Source organism: Balaenoptera physalus, assembly GCF_965194825.1.
Source record: "Balaenoptera physalus genome assembly, chromosome: 14".
NCBI lineage: Eukaryota > Metazoa > Chordata > Mammalia > Artiodactyla > Balaenopteridae > Balaenoptera > Balaenoptera physalus.
Genome location: NC_138893.1, coordinates 82275781 through 82297195, shown reverse-complemented (window position 1 = coordinate 82297195; position 21415 = coordinate 82275781). Strand labels below are relative to the sequence as shown.

Sequence of the window (21415 nt, the reverse complement as noted above, 5' to 3'; positions counted from 1 at the left end):
TGTGACACTTGTGGTGGCACGTCAGTTCGTGGGCGTGACCCTGATGGTGACCTTCTTCTCTGGAGTCTTGACCACACCTACTCCTTGCAAGTGAATTTTAAAACAGCAGGCACATTTCTAGCTTTTGATCTCCCTCAATTCACCTGATATGAAAGCGAAATTCACTAGCTGTCTGGTGTTTTGGGTGTTCTTGTTACTTGCTGATGATGAAGCTGTTTGGCTGTGAGGCTCTGCAGAAAACACAGGGCTCACAGGTGTAGTTTGTAAGCTTGACCCGCTGCATGAACCAAAACAGTGACCCTCTGCGACCCTCAGTTTTCTTTATTTGTTAAATAGAACCAATTACATTGGCAGTACTTTCCTTACAAGATTCTTGTAAAGTTGAGTGATGCGATATTCAAGTTTCTTTAAAAGGTTAAAAGATAAATTCCGGGGTGGGGGGCAAACAATAGGAAGATGCACGACAAAATGTTATCAGTGGTTATCTCTGGGTAACGGAATCATAGGGAATTTTAATATTCTTTTTGTCTGTGCTTTGTAAATTTTCAGTAATGAACATAACATATATTCACTTAGTGGGTAAATATATACCATGATTTTTATTGATGTTCTATCCTTAGTTCTCAGGAGAGACTGTTGCAAAGATGTAAGGTGGTCTCGGTGTTTTTAAGTCCTTAGAGATCTCTCCATCATCTTCCCCACCCGCCTAGGCTCTAGACCTCCAAGGATGGAGGCTAAGAGGGGAAAGACATTGCATGGGAAGCCTGGTTTCAAGAAATGGTGTTGTATTAATCACTAGACTAGGCATTTGGCTAACCATGAAAGGAAATGGTTGACATCGCTGGGTGAAAAGCTGTCACCCAGCATGAGAAGGCCCAGCCGGGCCAGGGCCACCGCGTCTCACCCTGGGCACCTTGCTCATGACTGGTGCCCAGTTGTACCTTAGTCGCCTTCGGTACCTGGAGGCTCAGAGTCTAGGTTTTCTAGTTCTTTCAGGTGACATTCAGCATGTTAAATTGTCAACCTTGGCTGTGTTTTTGCTGCCCACCCTGGAGAAGCAGGTCAAGTTTTAGCTCTACTTGGTGCCTCAAGGCTGAATTAGTTCTTTCTTTTTTGGGGGGAGAGATTGCAGCTGTCCAGGTGCTCCAGTGAGAGGTCCTCTCTAGAGCTGAGGACCGTCTCAGCCGTTGATTTGCCTTCACCTCACTCTCCAGCCTCTTCGGCTACAGGCCAGCCCCAGAGCTGCCACTGGCTTCAGAGGCTGTTGGTCTGGTTGGGAGCAGAAAAGCAGAAAGGGTGAGCTGGAGAGACCCCTGGCAAGTGAGCTCAGGCTGGGTGGAGCTGGCACAGGCATTTGAAGAGTCAGGCTTTATAGGGAGGGGCTGCTGGCTGTCGATGACCCCAAAAGCCAGACCTTGGAGGCGCCTGTAGTTATAATAAAAATAGGGCTCCCACCATTCAAGCAGAAGCAGAACAGCTTCACAGAGCCTTGGTGTTGGCTTATAGGGCTGCCTCTATCGTGAGAGGGAAGAGAGATTTCTCAATTATCCTGTTGCAGCCAAGCCTTACTCTGGGGAGCCTGTCCTGCCTGGGACTTTACAATCTCTTTGATGGTAGCCAGGATATTTCCCCTCCTGCTGACTACTGGGGAGAAACAAGACAGAAAGAAAAAAGAATTTGCTCAGAAAACGGAAGATGTGAATGAGATTTAAGTGAGAATATTTAAATTACAGAAATTTAGTGCTTTCAAGCATCCTCAAGCGCTTCTGAAGCACCCACTTAGGGACTGCTGATTGATAAGAGGTGATGAATTATTCTTATCTCATCATCAACGCCGGTCCCTGGCTCTCTGGAGGGCAACCCTTGGTTAACCTAATTTGAATCTAATTTGTACGACTTAAAAGTAATAAAACAAGTACGTGCTTGAGCCTAATAAAGCCTAATTTATTTAATAAGACATTTCTTAAAGAATTTTACTTTAGAGCTGGAAGGGGCCTTGGAAATCATCCCTTTATTTTACAAATAAAGAAACTGAGTCCCAGAACAATAAGATGTTTTGCCAAAGGCCACACGGAATGGCCACCCACTCTGGAGGCTTGAACTCTCTGCCCCGAATCCTGCTGGAGGGCTTTCGCTCTACACAACACTGTCCCTAAGGTTCCCACTTGCAGATTCAGGCCCCCTACCAAGTTGTGGGAAATGGGTGGGAGAGGGTGCCTGTGCCTTGAGCCCTTGAGCGAGGAAGACTTCCGCACGAGGCCATCCAAAAGGTGGCTGCCTGGCCTGGACTGACCCCCGCCGCTGACCCAGCACATTCCACACCAGCCACATCCCTCTCCCGTCAGTGGCCTCTTCTCGCCAGGCTGGGGTGATGGTGGAGTGGGTGGGAGGATGGGGGGGGCCATCTCTGCTCTCCTCAGGCTGGTAAGCAACAGACACGTGGAGTCACCAGGCATCCCATTTGGTGATCCCCTTGGGATAAACTGAGACTGAGAAAATGCTTTAGACGTTCTGAAACCCACAGGCGTGTAGGGCTTTGGTGTGGTACTGCCCCCTCAGGCTTTAGGCCACCCGGGTCCCTGGAAGGCCGGGACAGCATCTATGGAGGGAGTAGGCTGGAGAAGGCCCATTGAGAGGGACTTCCTTCCTTCCAACCTGGACTTGGGTTCATGACAGCATCTCCTGGGAGAAATTCGACCAGGGGTGTTTTCTGTCCCAAGGCTGCCCTTAGCAGAGGGACGCTGAGTGGCAAAGTGTAGTGACTGTTCTTTACCTTCGTCTCACACTGTGAGTTGGATTTCCAGAAGCTGGAAATCTCTAATAGTTCACACACAGTGGGTGTGCCAGGAACTGTGCTGAGAATCAGCTGTATTAACCCATTGAATCCACATCTTCTAGGTGAAGAAATTGAAGCTCAGAAAGCTTGAGTGACTTGCCCGAGGCCACATGGGAACCAGTATTTGACCCAGACCTTGTGGCTCTAGAGCAGATGCCCAGCCATTCTGTGCTTGAGGTGAGGGGAGTGGGGAAAGAGTGAGCTGGTTCTTGGGGGTCAGTCTGGTGCCCAGCAGGTCCCAGGCATCGTTGGTCTAGGCTTCAGGAGCAGCCGGTGGCTCTGGCTGCCTCAGGACACCTATTCTCACTCCTGCATCCTAACCACCTTAACTTTCAGATCCTTGGCTTTTAAGAATCTTAGGCGTTTTTAGGGAATGGAAAAACTCAACCTAAATGCAAATATCAAATTAAAAGTGAGGCTTCGAGCATGAGGAGCCAACTCTGAGCGTTTCACTGCTCTGGGCAATACCTACAAAGAGACGGAGAAACACGGGCAGCTGTGCCTGCTTTCAGCCGGGCTGTAACCTTGGTGTGGTGGCACTGACGGTGGAATTAACTTCTTTCTCAGTCAGCATCTGTGAGTCTCATTAACCTTGTTAAGTGGGTGTCAAGGAGGGACGCTGAGCTGAGATAGGGACAAGGTCAGGTGGGTGCTGACCTTGGTCCTCTCCTGGGCTGTGCACGCAGGTCACACACACTGACTGTGGAGCCTGCCTAGACTGTGCGTGTGTGTGTTTGTTTGGGGGCTCAGTTAGGCAGAGCTGGATTGAATCAAAAGGGCAGAGACATTCCCTTGGTTGAAGGAAGCAAACTTATGGTCAGATGTCAAGGAAGTAAGCATATCATATTGCGTCAAACCCTATTGTCTGTCACTCTATTACACTAGGCCAGTTGTATCCTGCGCAGACACTTGGTGGCTTCCTGAATAAAGTCCCTTGGCCCTGACCTACCTTCCCAGGTTTCTTTCTCACTAAGTAACAATAATAACAACATTTGCATTTGTCTGTTACTTCATAATTTACAAAATGCTTTCACATTCCATTATTTCTTTGAATCCTCTCAGTAACCATCTTTAGAGGCCCAGAAAGGTGAAAGGACCTACCCAAAGCCTCTGCACCTGGAGACGACTGTGGCTATGGTACATTGTGTGTTACCGTTTAGAGTGTTTGCTGCCCATCCGGAGGGGTGGGTTACACTTTCCTGCCCCATTGTCATGAGGCTTTGGCATGGACTTGCTTTGGCCAGTGAAATGTGGGCATCAGGGTCTTGTGTCACTTCCGAGTCAGTCTGTGGTTTGCCATGTCTCTCTTTTCTCTCTGCCGGGAACCTGACAATATCCCAGAGAGGGGCTGAGTCCTGAGTCTTGGAGTCGAGTGGAGAGACCATGGACATGTCACACGAGGGAGAAGTAAACCACTGTTCTGGTAGGCCAACAAGATGTTGGGGATACCTGTCATCACAGCACAGCTAAGTCTAAGCTGATCACACAGTAGTCAAACTTGGCTTAATCTCAGACCCTCTGAAAGCACACTCTCTACTGCATTCATCCCCAATGTTCCAGATGAATCGCCCTGTTTGTTCGCACCTCAATGCCTTTTCTCACCCTGTTCCCTCTGCCTAGAATTCTGTTGAAATCCTATCCATCTTCCAAAGCCAAGCTTAGAATTCACCTCTCCTGTGATGCTTTCTCAGATCCGTAATACCAAGCACTTACTGAGCATTTACTATGGGGCAGCTACTACTCTAGCACTTCACTTGTTTTAATTCATTTAATCTTCACCTGTGAGATAAGCCTCGTTACTGTTGCCATAGAAGAGGAAGAGAGGTAAAATAACTTGTCCAAAATCACACACTGGTAAATGGCAGAGCCAAGACTCAAACCCCATGCTCCTTCCAACCCACTACCTATTTCTCTTTCTGTTCCCTGTTACATTTCTACACATCTCTTCTCCTCAACTGGAAAATGGCTTCTTTATCTGACTGACCACATTTTCTTGATCCTGGTTTGAGAATATATACTGCCACTGCCTGGTGGTGTACCCTTGGGCTGGTCACTTAATTTCTCTGAGCCTCAGTTTCCTCTTTGTATTCCCCAAAGCTCCTAGCAAGGTGCCCAGTAAATACTGACTGACTAAATGGATGAACTCCATGAGCCTTGGTTTGCTCATTTTTTAAATGGGAGAGATAATGGTACCTCCTTCATAGAGTTGTTGGGGGGTTTCAATGATGCCTAGCACAGGGCACGGCACATGGTAAGAATCCAATATAATTTGGCTATTGTTACTATTATAAGCTGTAGGAAAGGTAAATGTAGTATGTAATATACAGAGAGAAAAAACTTACTTCTCACCATGGGGATTGGGAAAGCTAACTTCATGGCAGAAGTGACTTGAGTGGACTTTGAAGAATGCATAGAATCTGGACACGGAGATGAGGTGAAGGGAAGGGCATTTTAGGCAAAGGGAACAGCACAGAGAAAGACACAGAGACAGTGTAAATCTTTAAATCTTAATCCTCCTTCCCCTATTTATACCATTTGTAGGGTCAGATCTCAGGAAATAATCCTAAATATTAAAAATAAGTTTATGCATAAAGATATCCACTGCAGCATTATTTATAAAAGTGAGAACGTGAAAGTGACTGATATGTCCAATAGTAGGGAAGGTGGTTAAATAAATGATCTTCTATCCATCTGATATAATACATATATAATTATAGTTACTATTATATTATAATGAAATATATGAGAAGTATATAATAAGGGAAAAGTTTATGAATGATGCTATGTGGAAAAGAGACAAGATAAAATGAATAATCAATATTGTCGCAACTATATAAAAAGAATTTAAAACCAAATGTATCATGTAGAAAGTGTAGGAGGAAATGTACTGCAGTCTTAGTAGGTGTGGCTTGGCGTGATGGACTTTGGTGATTGTTTTGAGATATTTAAAAGTTTTCTTCCTTACATTAATCACTATTTTATTATTATAGCTAAACCTTTTTTTTTAAATTAACTAATTAATTTATTTATTTTTGGCTGTGTTGGGTCTTAGTTTCTGTGCGAGGGCTTTCTCTAGTTGCGGCAAGCAGGGGCCACTCTTCATCACTGTGCGCGGGCCTCTCACTATCGTGGCCTCTCTTGTTGCGGAGCACAGGCTCCAGACGCGCAGGCTCAGTAGTTGTGGCTCACGGGCCTAGTTGCTCCGCGGCATGTGGGATCTTCCCAGACCAGGGCTCGAACCCGTGTCCCCTGCATTGGCAGGCAGATTCTCAACCACTGCACCACCAGGGAAGCCCTATAGCTAAACTTTTTGAGTGCTTACTCTGTACTAGGCACTGCACTAGTATTTGACATATATTATCTCAATCCATACAACCCTATGAGGAAGGTTCTCTTGTTAACCTATTACAAATAGGGAAGCTACGAGGTCTATATTTATACAATGAGTTTACATTACTTTTAAAATAGGAAAACAATATAGTTACTACGTTTATGTAATATTTTATTATTAAAAGATAAGAGATTCAGATTCCCCCCCTCCTTTTTTGCTACTTCAAACAATGATAAACATTGTTGTACATATTTCCTTGTGTATTGGTACTCTTATTTCTGTAAGTCACATTTCTGAAAGCGATATTTGAGGTCAAAGTGTATGCATGCCTTTTTTATTTTGAACTAATTTTAGACTTACAGAAAGGTTGCAAAAATAGTACAGAGATTATTTGGCAATAAAAAAGAATAAAACACTGATACACACTACAGCTTGGATGAACCTTGAAAACAGTATGCTAAGTGTAAGAAGCCAGTCACAATAGGCCATTTATTATTATTCCATTTATATGAAATGTCCAGGATAGGTAAATACATAGAAACAGAGCAGACTGTTGGCTGCCTAAGGCTGGGGGAATATGGGGAATTGAGAGTGATTACTTAATGGGTTCAGGGTTTCCTTTTGAGGTGATGAAAATGCTTTGAAATTAGATGGTGATTGTACAACTCTGTGAATATAATAAAACCACTGAACTGTACACTTTAAAAGGGTGAATTTTATGGAATGCAAGTAATATCAATAAAGCTATTGCTTTTTAAAAAGTAAACAATAGAGTCCCTATTTAGGGGAACCCAGGTTCCCCAATGTTCACAACTGAGAAATGATTGGATAAATTATGGTACAGCTATACTAAGGAATATTGAAAGTACAGAACAGTATAATTCCTTTTTTCTGCTAAAAATTATTTAAAAGAAATAAAAACCCTTTAAATGTATGCATATGTTTCCTTATGTTTGCAATAACATATATAAAGTGAGCTTAATACTGGTTACTCAGGGCAGAGTTAAGAGAGGACAAAGGGAGATTATGCAGTTGGTTTTTATAACCCTCTATTTAGTTTAATTTAGTGTAAAAGGGCATATAATTTTTGTAACTTTTTCCATTTAAAAATATTAAGAAAAAAAAAGAAAAGGGGTTCTGCCCCTGGATTTCCCGTGACTAGACAGTTATCTCTAGGTTTTTAAGCAGCAAGGTGTTTATTAAAAATCACACATGCAGTGGTCCTGCACCATCTCAGAGAGATGAACCATGAGCTGGAATCCTGGGGGATGGAGGGAGGAGCAGGAGTGCTAGTCAGGATGAAAGCTTCTGGGTTAGGCAAAACTGCATTTGAATCCCAGCTCTCAGCCACTTACTGAGCTGTGGACCTTGGGCCAGTTACTTAACTGCTCTGTGCCTCAGTTTCCTTGTCTTTAAAATGGGAGTAATTAGATGACCTCTCATTGGGCTGCAGTGAAAATAAAGTGAGGTCATGCATGCAAGATGCTTAGCACAGTGCCTGGCACATAGTATTCAATAAAGGATAAGTATAATTATTATTATTGTTTACAGTAGGCACTTCCTAATTGAAGAGTGGGGAATGGTGACTATAAAAATCTAGAGGAGGGGACAGTGACCTCAACTTTGCTAGGTCTACCGTGCTTCCTGACACATATGGTGATGTGCTCTTATGCCACCCACCTGAGAACTGACTTTATTCTTGCTGGTCTTATTCCCATCTAAAACAAAAGACTACATTTCCCAGCTTCCCTTGCAGCTAAGGGCAGGGGAAGTCTTGGGTGGGACTTCCCTTCGGGAAGCTGTCCTTTTCCTCTTCCTTGCCTTCAGCCTTCCAGTGGTCTGGATCCTACAGTTGATGGCAGGAGCCCTGCTAGCAGTGTCAGACCTTGAAGCAACCCTGAAGGAAGAAACCACACCCTGGGGATGGTGGAGCCCAAGCCTGGGAGCCTGAGCCCCTGGTGACCCTGGAGTCACTATGCCAGCCCCAGCTCGCCTTCCTCTGCACTTCTTTTATGTGAGAGAGAAACCAATCTCTATCTTGCTTAAGTCCCTTTTCTGAGTTTTCTGTGATAGGAAAATAAACCCAGCCCTAACTAATAGAGTTCTCTCAGAACCAACCTAAAAAGCAAGAGCTCATGGCAGGAAGGTGGCGAGGGCTGTGCCCTGGGGAGGGCTGGCTACCAAAGGGGAGGCTGGGCCTGGCCACTTACTCATCGCCGATGTAGAGCTTGGGCCAGACCTCGTTGACATGCGTGTACTGGGGACCGCCCTTCCAGAAGAGACGCTCCAGCTCGAAGGCTCCGGGGGTCCAGTAATCCTCAGCCTCCCCCTCCTCCTCCATCTTCGGCAGCAGCTTCTTGGCGGACGGGTAAGCATTCTTGAGGCTTGTCTTCGGTTCTCTGGATGTCATTTTGGAGCCAAGGGATTTTCTTTCCTTTCTGCAGCTGGTCATGAAAGAGGGTCAGGATTGGGGTTAGCAGGGACAGAGGTAGGGAATGGGCTTCACAAAAAAGAGGAGGGTATAAGCTGATCTGAAGATTTGGCAGGCATCCTGCTTCCTCTTTGCAGGCCACAGAGGTCAATCGGGAAGGCCATGATGGCAGTCAAACAACACTTCCCCAAGATTCCAGTCTCCTGCAAAGCAAGCATGCTGGGCACCCTCTGACGTGGGCATTCGCTGCAGACACAAACAGGCTTCAGGTCTAAGAAATCCCTGCAGGCTGCCTGCCCTTTGCCACCTTTCTTTTAGATTTAACCCCTTTTTTGGTGCCTACTCTTTCCTTTCTGTGACCGGAGTCTGCTGGCTCAGGCCATTTTGAACCTGAATAAGAAGGCCCAGGAGGTCCCTGCCATTCCAGGCCTGCGGTATTCAGCGTCTGCAGAGAGCTGTCATGCAGTGGAAAGGGCACACCTGGAAATCCAGAGCCTGTGTGGTCTGGGCAGCCACGCACATTCCGGGGCTTCGGAAGTCTTGGGGTGGAAGGAAACTTGGCTGCCTGAGGGTTTGTCAACTTGTTAGGAAGTTGAAGTCAACGCTGGCTGCTCTCACACGAGGAGGCTGGCAGTTGTGCTAGCTTACCAGGGGTTTGGAAGCCACGTTCTACGCTAGAAAACTGTGTCTGCATATTGGAACGTGTATTTGCAGAGCTTGTCAGGCTCTGCGGGTGGAATATGGGTGAAGAGTTTCCATTGTCCCCAAAGAAATGAGTTCATTGTGGAATTGGGCACCATGTGTTCCGTGAGCTGAGTGACCGATACACTCAGGCAGCCTGGAAAGGGAGGTAATACTCATCGTGCTGGGAGACTGGAGGGAAGGGGGAAAGGGTGGAGTGACTGAGAAACGTGAGCGCAGGTGAGTGATGGGGAGGGAACGTTACTCATTTATGTAACAAATACTTATGTAGCACTTACTGTGTGCTAGGCACTGTTCCAGGTGCTTTGCAATTATTAACTCATTTAATCTTCTTAACAACCCTAAGAAATAGGCATCTCCATTTTGGAGATGAGGAAAACTGTAAATTGAGGATGCTTATAACACATGGTCTTAGTTTTCTGAGAAAAAAAATAATTGCCCGGAGGGCAGGGGTTGGGGTGGAGGATGCAGCGTGAGGAGGGCCAGGCCAGGGACTTGAAGAATGTAAAAAAGCCCCAGTAGCTTCAAAGACCATTAGGATCCTATCAAAAAGACCCAGAACACATCTCGAAGAGGCTCCCACTTATCAAAAACGGGACAATTTGAGCATGAATAATAAAAATAACTGCAGTTAGTAGAAACACATCAAACATTTAAATCATAATGATACTCAAAACAATTATTCACTTTTGGAAGATGCTAGAGAGCCAGCTCATTATGAAGACAGGCCAGTAAAAGAAAAGAATCTAGCATTTGTCATTCCTTTCGGCTGCAAACTGTACTACTGGGTAGATGAGGGGAATTTTCTTTTATAGAAGAACTTCAATAAAGAAGGAAGGAAGCACCATTTTACAACACCCGATGAGCTAATGGATGTAGGCACTGAGCACTGACTGCTGGCAGCGTAAGAGACGTCAGACGTTACGGGCCTTCTGATGGAGGAACACACCACCGCTGCCACGAAAGGAGCCTCGCCAAAGGAAGACCTGGACCTTTCATCAGAGTCCTCAGAGTCTAGATCTAGCAACCAATTTGCAGGAGATTCAGAAGACAGTTAAGTTATACCTCAGGGCCTTATCTTTTGGAAATACGTAGTGAAGTGTTCACAGATGAAATGATACAATGTCTGGGATTTGCTTCAGAAATAATACTATTGGAAAATACAATAATATATTGTGTCGGGGAGAGGGGTATAGGTAGAGGTGTGATGAGGCAGGATTTGCCAAGGATGATGGCTGCAAGGTCATACTGTTCCTCTTTGTGTTGGAAATTGTCCGTTAAATTTTTTTAAAAAGAACAGGAAAAGGCTGAAACCACTGCTCTGAGAAATTTAATTCTCCCAAGTTCACAGTAGGTGAATTAAAGGATCACTGGCTAGCAGTGTTTTTGGGGAAGCCTGGATCTGTGACTTTCTCCTGCAGAATCCTGAGTTGAGGGGTGGGGGGCAATGGGCTGCAGAGGCCACCCTTCTTTGGAGTCTGTCAAAGCGTGACCTAAAGACCACCTCCCTCAGAATCATCTGGCACTTGCTAAAAATACAGATTCCTGGGTTGCACCCTAGGCCAGAGTGGGGCCTAGGAGTCTGTATTTTAACAAGCTCCCAAGTGAGTCTGTTGCTCACTAAAGTTTGATAATAATTGCCCAAGAATGTGGTTCAAGAGTCAAGGAGCCGGGACTTCCCTGGTGGTCCAGTGGCAAAGAATCTGCCTTTCAATGCGGGGGATGCGGGTTCGATCCCTGGTCGGGGAACTAAGATCCCACATACCGCGGGGCAACTAAGCCCGCGCGCCACGACTACCGAGCTCGCGCACCTCAGCTAGAGCCTGCATGCTGCAAACTACAGAGCCCACGCGCCCTGGAGCCTGCAAGCCACACCTAGAGAGAAGCCCACGCGCCTTAACCAAGAGCCCGCATACCTCAATGAAGATCCTGTGTGCCACAACTAAGACCCAAAGCAGCCAAAAAAAAAAAGAAAAGTCAAGGAGCTGTTGAGTCAAAAGAAGGGTAGGAAGAGTGCTCAATATGCTTTCCATCTTCTCATTGACGTGCAGACCCAGGTCTTTAGCCCAGAGTAAGGGTGTGGGACTGGGACGAGGGAAGGGCTAGACAGCCTTATTCCAAGGCTCCTTGAAGATGCTCCTTCACGTTGTTTTCAGCCTCGGTGTCTGACACATAACAGGTGCTCAGAAGGTGAGTGAATGAACGGAAGGAGTGACTCGGGGTGAACGAGTAAGACTGGGGGGCCTGTGCTAGGGGCTCAGTCGGAGCTGATGAGGCAGGACGGAGCCTTGGGCTAATGTGGAGGCGGGGGAAGGTGAGCGAGGGGCAGAATACAGGATGGACAGTCCCCTGCAGCAGGGAGCTGCTCAGACCCGAACTTCACTCTGGGGCCTGGCATCTGGCATTTGCAGTCACCAAAGGACGTGTTATTTTAAGGGATGGCCTGAAACTTCTGTAGCAGAACCAGCCCAGACACCTCAGTCTCCCGAGAGTGGTCACGCCCTCCCCGCTGCAGGCCTGAGGTGCCTTAACTTTGAGAAGTCTGGAGTTCTGCCCGTCTATGGCACCAGCTCTTCTTGTTTCCAAGCGAGTCAAAGCTGGGCACCATTTACCTAAATTTAGAGGTTTGGGCCATTTTGAACCCTGCCTGCCACCAAAGGAGGCTTCAGAAGAAGGGATTTTAGGGAGACACTGGAGTAACTGCATTCTGAACCTTCTGCCCGCCTCCTTGTGTTACTGAAGCTGACCTCACCCTTGCTGAGGCTGGTCCTCCTTCATTATACTGTGGAAGGAGCCATCCCCATCCCCATCTCCGTGCTGAAAGCCTCGGCTGGATTTCCAGACAGAAGAGGAAGTGGTGTGGTCTACCCAGAGCGGCTTGGCACGCAGAGGGAGCTCTGGGATCTATTATCCTCCAGCATGCAGATTGGATGGGGGACGAGAACAAAGCACAGAGCCGTCCAGAAACCACAGACCTGTAATCTTTCCAAATCCTGAAGGCGGCTTGTGTGCATCCCTCTGTGCATGGCTCCCAAATCTTTGAATCTCAGAGAGGCCGGGAGTGTCTGTTTCCCAGATCACAGCCAAAATGGAAGGGGAAGACAAATCTGTTCTGTTTGGTTTCCATAGATTCGACCTAGAGATTAACTGCCAAGGTCTTGATGACACATACAATATCAATCACAGGCTAAATGTCATAATGAGAGCTGGGCAGGTTGTCAAGAGAGGCCTCCAGGTTCCTGTTACAGCTTCATATTTAAAGGTTTGGTCCCAGGAAACCAAATGCCAACTTGAAGGCTATGTGGCCTGTATGTGCAGCAGCAGCCTGCCTCTTCCTCAAAGGATAGCAGACTCAGGCTCCTTCCTGGACGGGCCAGGCAGGTAACATAGAGGAGTTAAGTGCATTGGGTGTTAAAGAATAAAACAAACAAGCAAGAACCTAACTATTGGCCTCAGGTAGGAGGCATCAGGGAGTGGTGGGGACTGTGGCCGAGTAGAGAGCAAATGCCCCCACTGAAGGGGGTGGCAGCTTGCCATTCCATGTGGGAATGCAAGCCCAGATGGTCGGATAGTTTTATGAAAAGTCAGAAAGCCAGAGTTTTGTGGGAAATCTGCTGATTTTAAAATTTCAAGTCAGTAGGCAGCTGTAACAGAGGCTATCCTTGTCCTGTCACATTCCTCAGCTGAGATCACTGCAGTGTAAGTGGACAGCTCCCTTACACAAAAGGCTTCCTCACTCAAGCCCCTGTATTTCCCTGATTGAGGCTGTTTCCTGGTCTTTGTGCTGGTCAGGGAGTTACCTGCTTCCTGGAACACCTCACAAACAATTTGTTCCCAAACTCTGGTCTCAGCGTCCACCTTTGAGGGAACCCAGACTAAGATACTGCTAATTTTAAAGCATTTAAAGACACTGTGATAACAGAGAATGCAGGGCCAAGTGCTACTTGACCCATAAGATCTGGAGTGCCATTTTCCTCTGTGAAACAGTGCCCTTGCCTTTGAGGAGCTATTTCCAGGAATAATCAAAATAGGGATCCCTATTTTGACCCCTATCCTGACTCCATTTCAGACTTTTCAATGGTACAGCTCGTGTTTGGTTAAAGGTTTCCCTTGCCCAGTGAGGAAAGGCTTTAATCTAAATTCACAAATATAATTTTGACACCATGATTTGACTTCATGTTAAAAAAAAAAAAAAAAACCCTTAGAGAATTTAGGATTAACACATACGCACTACTATATATAAAATAGATAACCAACAAGCACCTACTGTATAGCACAGGGAACCGTACTCAATATTTTGTAATAATCTATAAGGGAAAAGAATCTGAAAAAGAAAAAAAATACATATATATATATATATATATTCTTGTATATAACTGAATCACTGTGCTGTACCCCTGAAACTAACACAACATTGTAAATCAACTCTACTTGAATTAAAAAAAAAAAACCTTGTATATTTTTGTTCTTGTTTTTAACTAGGAAAAAAAAAAAACAGCAAAATGTCAATACTGTGGGCAAGTGGCAGGACTCAGGGAGATTTTTTTCCTGTCTTCTGTTTTGGGATTCTTTTAATAAATAATCATATTTTATAATAAATAACCATGTCTATATTTTTTTAACTATGCTGGCCAAATAGAACAGTCTGGGCTGGAAGCTGCTTGTGACTTCTCACTCCATCTTACGTGTTCCCAGGACATGCCTCTTTCCTGGGGCTCCTCTACCTCTCTGTTCCTCTCTCCCCACATTCACTGGCTTGTGTCTCTTCTCTGCTCTCAGAGCCCCAGCAATCACTGAGGACTCAGATCTACACGTCTTATCCTCCCTGAGCTTCGCTTTCTTCTTTAATAAAATGGAGCTGTAACAAGAGGGGTAAAGGCGATTTTAAAAACAAACAAACAAAAACCCAACCTCAATTCTTTTGCTTTCTAAGGTGGAAGATGGGAGAAGCCCAGTGGAGAGATGCATCCTTAAACCCCTAAGTGGACCCTTGAGCCTGCAGAGACTGGCCAGGTAGCCATGCCCAGGAGTGTGAGCCACAGAACAGGCCTCCTGCTTAAGAAAAAAACACAATTTAAGGATCCTCTTCTCGGGGAAAAGGTAAGTCCTAAAGCGTGATTCCGAAAGTGATGGAGTGAACAAAGAGAGCTAAATTGTTCTGTGCAAGAAAGCAAGGGGCGTTCCAAGCCTCTAGAACATCCCCAGAAGGGATGTGAGGGACCCTGCTGCGGAGTGGCGAAGGGAGGGCTTGGGGCCAGAGCCAGCCAGGTGAGGGGCGTCCGGGGCACACAGCCACGGGACTCCTGAGAAAAGTGATCCCAGTGCTTAACTTTGCGGTGCCCCCTGGCAGTGTCAGCCCTCTCTTTGTCACCCCAAACCTTCAGTGAAATTGTTAGACAGGACAGACAGCTGTGTTCGTGGCGGGCTTGAGAAATCAAAGGGGAAGAGGCTTGTGCTGGTCGAGAGAAGAGACCAGAAGTTTATGCAGCACCATGGACAGTCTGATTCTGTTCTTATACAAAAATACATGTCACCAAAATATTAACACTGGCTCTATGTTTATTTTAGAATGATGAAATTATATGCGATCCTTCTTTTTTTTTTAAGAAACCATCTTTTCTAAAAATCTCTGTGCTGAACATATATCACTTGCGTATATGGAGGGGGAAAAAAAGCCTGTGAAAGTTGTATTTGAGAACTGTTCTGGATGTAGTAGATGCGCACCCTAAACCTACGGGCTGAGGCACAGGAAGGTGGCCTTCAGGACAAGGCCTAACCAGGTGTTCTTTACATCACCTATGGCACTGAGTGAGTGCCCTCCCAGTCAGTGTGAGCTGCCCAAAGGCAGGCCTGTGTCCTCCTTGAGCCCTCTGGTGGCAGAACCAGGCCTAGGTCGTGTCACAAAGTCATTCTAGTCCCTCAGGGCTTCCCGGGAAACCAGAAGGGAGTCAAGTTTTACGGCTCCTGAAACTTATACCATTTCTTTAAGAAAAAGAAAAACAAATAGGTGCAGGGCCTTAGAAGAGGCTGGTGCAAGGGGTTCTGAAGCTTTGGGGTAAATCCACCTCTGAAAGAAGATTCTTTCCCCTTTGCCTGGAGGCAGACTTCAGATGAAGAGGGCAGCATCCCTGCCCACCCTTGGGGCTCTTTGACTTGCCTTACCCTGGTCTTGGTTTAGGCTAAGTCAGCCAACATCAGGGGTGTTCTGGAGGGTCATGAGTGGGCATGGGAATTGGCCTTGTTTTGTTCGTTTGTTTGTTTGACCGTGCCACGTGTGCAGCCTGTGGGATCTTAGTTCCCCAACCAGGGATTGAACTCGAGTCATCAGCAGTGAAAGCGCAGAATCCTAACCACTGGACCCAGGAAATTCCCTTGTTTTTTTTTTTTTACTTCACCTCAGATGTTCGGCCTGGCCCTGCCCGCCCCCGCATGCCTCCACATCCCTCTGTCCAGCACCAGGGATGGGCTGGGCCAGAGAGGTCTCTGCCTTCTTCAAGTTTTTGGTCTAGTAGAGCAGTTACAATCTAATCTTTTAAAAATGAGTCCTCTTCCTTTGAAGGTATTCTGTATCTGTGGATATCACACATTTATGTCCCTCAATGCATTGGGCTCATGGGGGAAAGTTAGTGTGTGTTGCATGCATACCACATTTTTTCCATGACACCACCCAAGTTGGGTTTGGAATGTGCCTTGAAAGAAGAGGGAGGGTACAAATGTTATTGTGGTTGGGAAAATTACTCAATTAGGAGAGTAATACCTACTGCCAGGGTATGTGGAGGGGCAGAACTTGGCAGCAGTATACATATATACATATACATATTTTTAATTTACTGCAAGTCATGCTTGTCCTTACTCACCTTAAATCTACAAAAACGATCCCAACTAGGAAATAAAAGTTGTGGGATTTTTAAAAAATTAAAACCTGGCCGTAAAAACCCTAGGAATTTTTTGTCGCTATAATTTAATTCCTAATGTATCAGACACCATCCAAGTTTAACAGATACTTTTTTCTTTTGGATTCTGGCAAGTATGTTAATAGGAGACAATTATGTGAATTAATATAAAATCCTTTTATTTAAAAAACAGAAATGCCTTCATTTAAAGAGGTAATTTAATATTTCTTCTAAGATGGTGTTGATGTCATTAACTTGTTTGATTAACTCTTCAGATGGTTTCAAAACGCTTCGGGGTGGTAATTTATGAACTCCTAATTGATTTTTCCAATCTCAGTTTGGCAGAGCTGGGCCTCCTGGAAACTGTGAGGAGGCTGAATGCTCACATGTGGCTTCCTTCTTAGACAAGGGAGCCGGCCGGGATGGAGTTGATCCCTGCGGTCGGCCCAGTGGGGCGGAGGAGGCTCTGGGTCAGGAGACAAGAGGCCATGATGTCTGACCAGGCCAGCTGTGGTGGAAACACTGCAGGCAGTTACACAGCTCATGAATTCAGGAACAGATGGCCTTTTAGCCCCGCTCTTTCGAAAATCACTACCCACTCTGTGTCACCTCAGAACGTGAGGCTTCCTTGTGTGGGAGAAAGATGGGGGGTTAGACTGGGGGGGTGCAGCCCTCACCATGGTCTCACCACCTCTCTCTTCCTGTCCCCACCACTGTTAATCACTAGGCCGGTGTCTCAGTGTTGCACGGGGCAGGCTCTGGACCTTGGGAAGGCTGTAGGCCATGCTCCCACCTCTTAAAGATGCCACAAAAGCTCACTGAGAAACCCAGGCCCTGGCAGGACCCAGCGAAATGACCAATACACTCGGTGACTCTTAACGTGTGCCTGGTGATCATCTACTCTCAAAACCTCCTCGATAGGGAATAGCTGCCCCCACTTTACAGATGAGAAAACTGAGGGTCAGAGAGTTTAGTCACATGACGCCAAGCTAGTAAGTGGTATGACTGGGCCTCAACCCAGGCAGCCAAGAATCCCCACCCAGGCCACTAGATAGGTCACTGTATCTTAGTCACAAGGTATACGTTCCTGGGGGCGGGCCTGGGCCTAGGCCTCCCTCCCCCCCGTGAACCCCAGAGCGGTGGGAAGTTGCGGAAGAGCCCTCACCGGCCTTGGGGGCTCACGTACCCAGGCTTCAGCTTCCTCATCTGCAGAATGGGGATAACATCCGCGCCTCCCTGCTTGTTGGTTAAAGGAGATAACGTGAGTCCTTAACACATGGGCATGGACTCGGAGAGCGTGTCATGTAAGGGGACGGGGCGGCGGGGCCGGGGGTGGGGGGGGAATTCTCAGCTGTGTTGGGAGCTAAGTGCTGAGCTGAGAGTAAGGGAGCGGGGGTAAAGCAGTTTGGCAGGGACCAAGGGTTTTTGTACTTGTGGCAAATGGGTCGGGGCGCTAATGAGTCTGAACCTTCTCCTCTGAGTGATGGGGCTCCTTTGCTCATAAGTGAAGTACAAGCAAGGCTTTTGGGAGGAGGAGTAAGGCCTCTCTCGAGCCTGTTGATGCCTGGTGGCCATGCCAGGCTGTGATGAGACTTGATCCCCTGTTTACTGCTTAAGTGGTAGGCCCAGAACCATCAAGGCTCACCTGAAGCGAAAAGTCAAGCACCACGTGTGTGCCCTGGAGTCAGGCTGAAGAGGACGAACGCAGCTAGCCCCCGCGCGCCCCCAGCCCGGCTTCCCCGGCACCGGGACCTGGAGAGGCTGCCCCCAGGCCCAGGTGGGAGTTCAGGCAGCGGGGGAAGCGAGAGAGAGAGAGAGAGAGAGAGAGAGAGAGAGAGGCGTGCCCCCGCCCCCAGCTCACCCCACGGGAGGGACACCCAAGCACAGCGGCTCTGCCGTCAGGCCCCGAGGCGCACTGGCCTCACTACGGTCTGGGCTGTGTGATGTCGGGCAAAGCACTCCACGGCCTTGTGCCTCAGTTTCCTCATCTGAAGCGACGTCGACAAGGTACACCCCGCCCAGGGCTGCCGCAGTTCTGAGGAGTAAGTACGTGAGCTACTACTTAGAAGGGAAGCTCTCGGAACCATGCCTGGCACACGGTCAGCCAGGGCCCCTTACTGATTCGCGGGGTTGCACAGCGTCGGGGGAAGGCCAACCCTGGCTCCGTGGAGGGCAGGCTGCCCCCTCCCCAAGTGCACCCAGCTGGGCGTCGCCAGGGTTGCAGGGAACACTAACAGCCAAGCCCCCGGCCTCAGGGCCCCTCTCTGCTCCTCGTCCCCCTCGAGTTTGTCAACAGCCGCAGGAACTCCACCCTCCGTCAGGACTCAGTACCCTCCAACCCAGTGCCACCCCAGGACCGAAAGGTCCCCCGTGAGGGCTTCCAGCTTATCAGATGGTAGAGGACCAATGTCCCCCCCCTCACCCTCAGCCCAGATCTGCTTTTGACCCCGAAGAGCCTCCGACCTTCCCATCACTCCTCAGACCCTCTCCCACGTCCCACCCCGCCCCCCATACCCAAGGCTCTTCCCTTGTACGGGACTCAGTCAGAAGCCCTTCAGGTGTCGTTTGCAAATGTCATTTGGTGGGAACAAACTGCTTGTGTCATGAAGAGAACAAGGAGGGCGTCACAATGGAAGGGCAACAGAACAAACACTGAGTACCAGGGCCCCTCAGATGCTGGGATCGGAAGCGAGGAGACCCCGCCCCACATACACCCCATGCCCTCTCCCATCTTACTCAGCAGTTTTTCCCCTTGGAATGTTTTCAGCTTTTCTGAACAGTCAGAGCCCCCCACTCCTTGGGTTTCAGGCCCGTGAGGGGCCACTGGGGCCTCAGGACAAGGGCCCAGGATCTAATGGGAAAGCCCTGGTCTGAGACACAAGACATCTTCCCACCATCCTGCCTACACGCGCCGCTGTCTTGGTCCAGAGGCCAAGTCCCTCGGTGACCCAGTCTCCCCGTCTCTACCAGAGCAGTCATCCCCAACCCCATCCTCCCACCAGGATGGGGAAAAGCTCCAAAAGTAGTCACTCTGTCCAAAAGATGCTCAGCGTTACCCAGGACACAGGAAGAGTTCTCGTCCCCGGGGTTTGGAGTACTTAGTTGTAACTTGTGCTGCCCTGCGCTTGATGTGAGTCACTACGGGTGTCTCCATTCCGCCCCCACCTCCCGCTGAGATTTTTTTCCCCTCTACTGGCTAAATGGATAAATGGAGAACCTTGCTGGGATATGATATGCGATACAATGCATCCAGGGCCTCAGAAGGGCCCGATGAGCTTTAACCTGTCCTATTATCCTTTGGAAATGGTCATTGAACTGGAAGCCTAGATTTAGAGGAAGGGAAGCGGAGAAAATTTCTTGGAGTCTCTAGGGAAAGACGGGGCAAGAAGAAGCCTGTCAAACAGAAAAGGTGTCAGCTGTTCTCTGCCGCTCCAGAAACAGGGTGGAAAGGGGTCTTCTAATCCCCACACCCAGGCCCCCAAAGAACATTTGATTGGACCCAAGAGGTGCCAGCCTCCCACCAAAGGGGCTTACCTGTGCGCACCGGGTCCTGGCCAAGTCAGGAGGTGCTGGTCCGTGGGACGTGTGGCAGCCGCACACCCAGCCACCCCGACTGGCATCCAAGAGCCTATTTTTAGGGTCAGATCTGCTGACACTGACCTTGTGTGCTGCCCGGTCTGAGAAGAGACCCGTGGCATCTGCTCGCAAAATGATTTGCCAGTGTGACCTGAAACCCTTGACTTCGGGAGTTCTGTACCTGGAGCCCACACGCTTGTCCCTGGCCCGCCTACAGAGGCAGGACACGCAGGCACCAGGGCGGGGACAGGCAGGGGGAATTTCCCAGCTTTGTTTTCTTGGGATGGACGAGGCCAGGTGGCTGCTCAGCCCTGCCCAGGGCTCTGTCCTGGAACAGCTGGAACGGGGGAGTTTTGCCCACTGGCACAGAGCCTGTGGGAGGGTCGGGGGGCACCCAGCCTGGAGAACTCTCCACTCCTGTCTTCTCTGGGAGTTTGTGGAGCCGTCTCTGGAGAGTGGATGGAATGAATGCCACATCACGCAGGGCGATCCGTGAAACACCTCCGCCTTCCAGAGAAACTCTGGAAGCTTGGGTTCATTTGCATTGTGTCACTTCCTGTGGGACCTCCAGCAAGTGTCCAATCCATCTGGACTTCAGTGGGGAAAATAATCATAATGTTGCCCTCTTATGTTGTTATGAGGGTTAAATGAGATAAAGTTTGGAAAGTACTTAGCACAATGCCTGGCACATGCTAAACATTAAAAAAATGCTGGATGGTATTAGGGTGCCAAAAATATTTCCAATTCAACAGTCATTCCCAGGTCTCTCTTCTTGGCGGTTCCTTCTCTCAATCTCCTGCCTCTTTGGCTCCAGCCTTCTTTGCTCCAGGATCCCCACCACCACCCCTACTACTGTGGTCCTCCTTTTTAGGGCTGAAGCGGGGTAGTCCTGTCCAGGCTCCTCTATTTTTCTAGTAAAATCTTTCCAGCGCTTCCTATAGTTCCTGTTAATGAGTGACGTGGTTTTCCATCCTTCCCCATCCTTTCACCCTCTTTGGGCATCCTTCAATGTGTGAAGGATTAGGGGGAGTGGGAAGGGGGTCCCCAGTCTCTCCACATCCTTCACTTAATAGGGTCTTTTTATGTTGGGGTCATTATATTGACCTCTGCAACTTTGTATTCAACAAACCAAAGATCTTCCTCACAAGTTGCATGTTTAGCTACTGCCAGTTTTATTTAGGGTGATTATTTCTTCTGGTATTTTTCATTGCGAAACTTCTGAAAAGACTCTGCTTCTGTTGATTTCTTGGTGCAGAGAATATTCACAAGGCAGAGTGCTCAGGATCTAAGTGTACAAGGAGGTCAAAATGTCAGGGTCCAAATGTCCTTGCTGTCAAGTGCTGGAGTGAGAGCAGCAGGGTCAAAGGCCCTTCTGCAATTACCCCGAGAACTAGAGGAGCCAGAGATGCTGGATCTGACAAAGACTGAAGAAAGATTTCCATCTAGCTGGGAACCTGGGGGGCCGGCCCCAGCCCTAGCCCCAACCCCAGCCCCAGGTAAGGGCTAAGGAGGCAAGAGGAGCTGCTGAATATATAAGTTGAGAGGGGGCAAAAAATCAAATATCTAAAGACATCTGAGATAGATAGGTAGATAGGTTGATAGATAACCGATAAGAGAGGGGGATAATATTTCACACTGTCTAGAAG

General features: G+C 48.0%; 2 protein-coding genes across 2 annotated transcripts in view; one reads left to right on the top strand and one right to left on the bottom strand.

The window, feature by feature from the left end:
- The window catches only part of DUSP29 (dual specificity phosphatase 29), a 35642-nt gene extending 15789 nt beyond the window's left edge, over positions 1-19853 (bottom strand). Inside the window, exons 1-2 of the mRNA XM_082425760.1 lie at positions 19728-19853; positions 8378-8611 (exon numbers count right to left, since the gene is read on the bottom strand). Coding sequence (XP_082281886.1) covers positions 8378-8611; positions 19728-19813 — 320 coding nt within the window. The 5' untranslated portion in view covers positions 19814-19853. The remainder of the gene's footprint in view (positions 1-8377; positions 8612-19727) is intronic.
- SAMD8 (sterile alpha motif domain containing 8) overlaps positions 14276-21415 on the top strand; it is a 106113-nt gene continuing 98973 nt past the window's right edge. Inside the window, exon 1 of the mRNA XM_082425719.1 lies at positions 14276-14400. Coding sequence (XP_082281845.1) covers positions 14320-14400 — 81 coding nt within the window. The 5' untranslated portion in view covers positions 14276-14319. The remainder of the gene's footprint in view (positions 14401-21415) is intronic.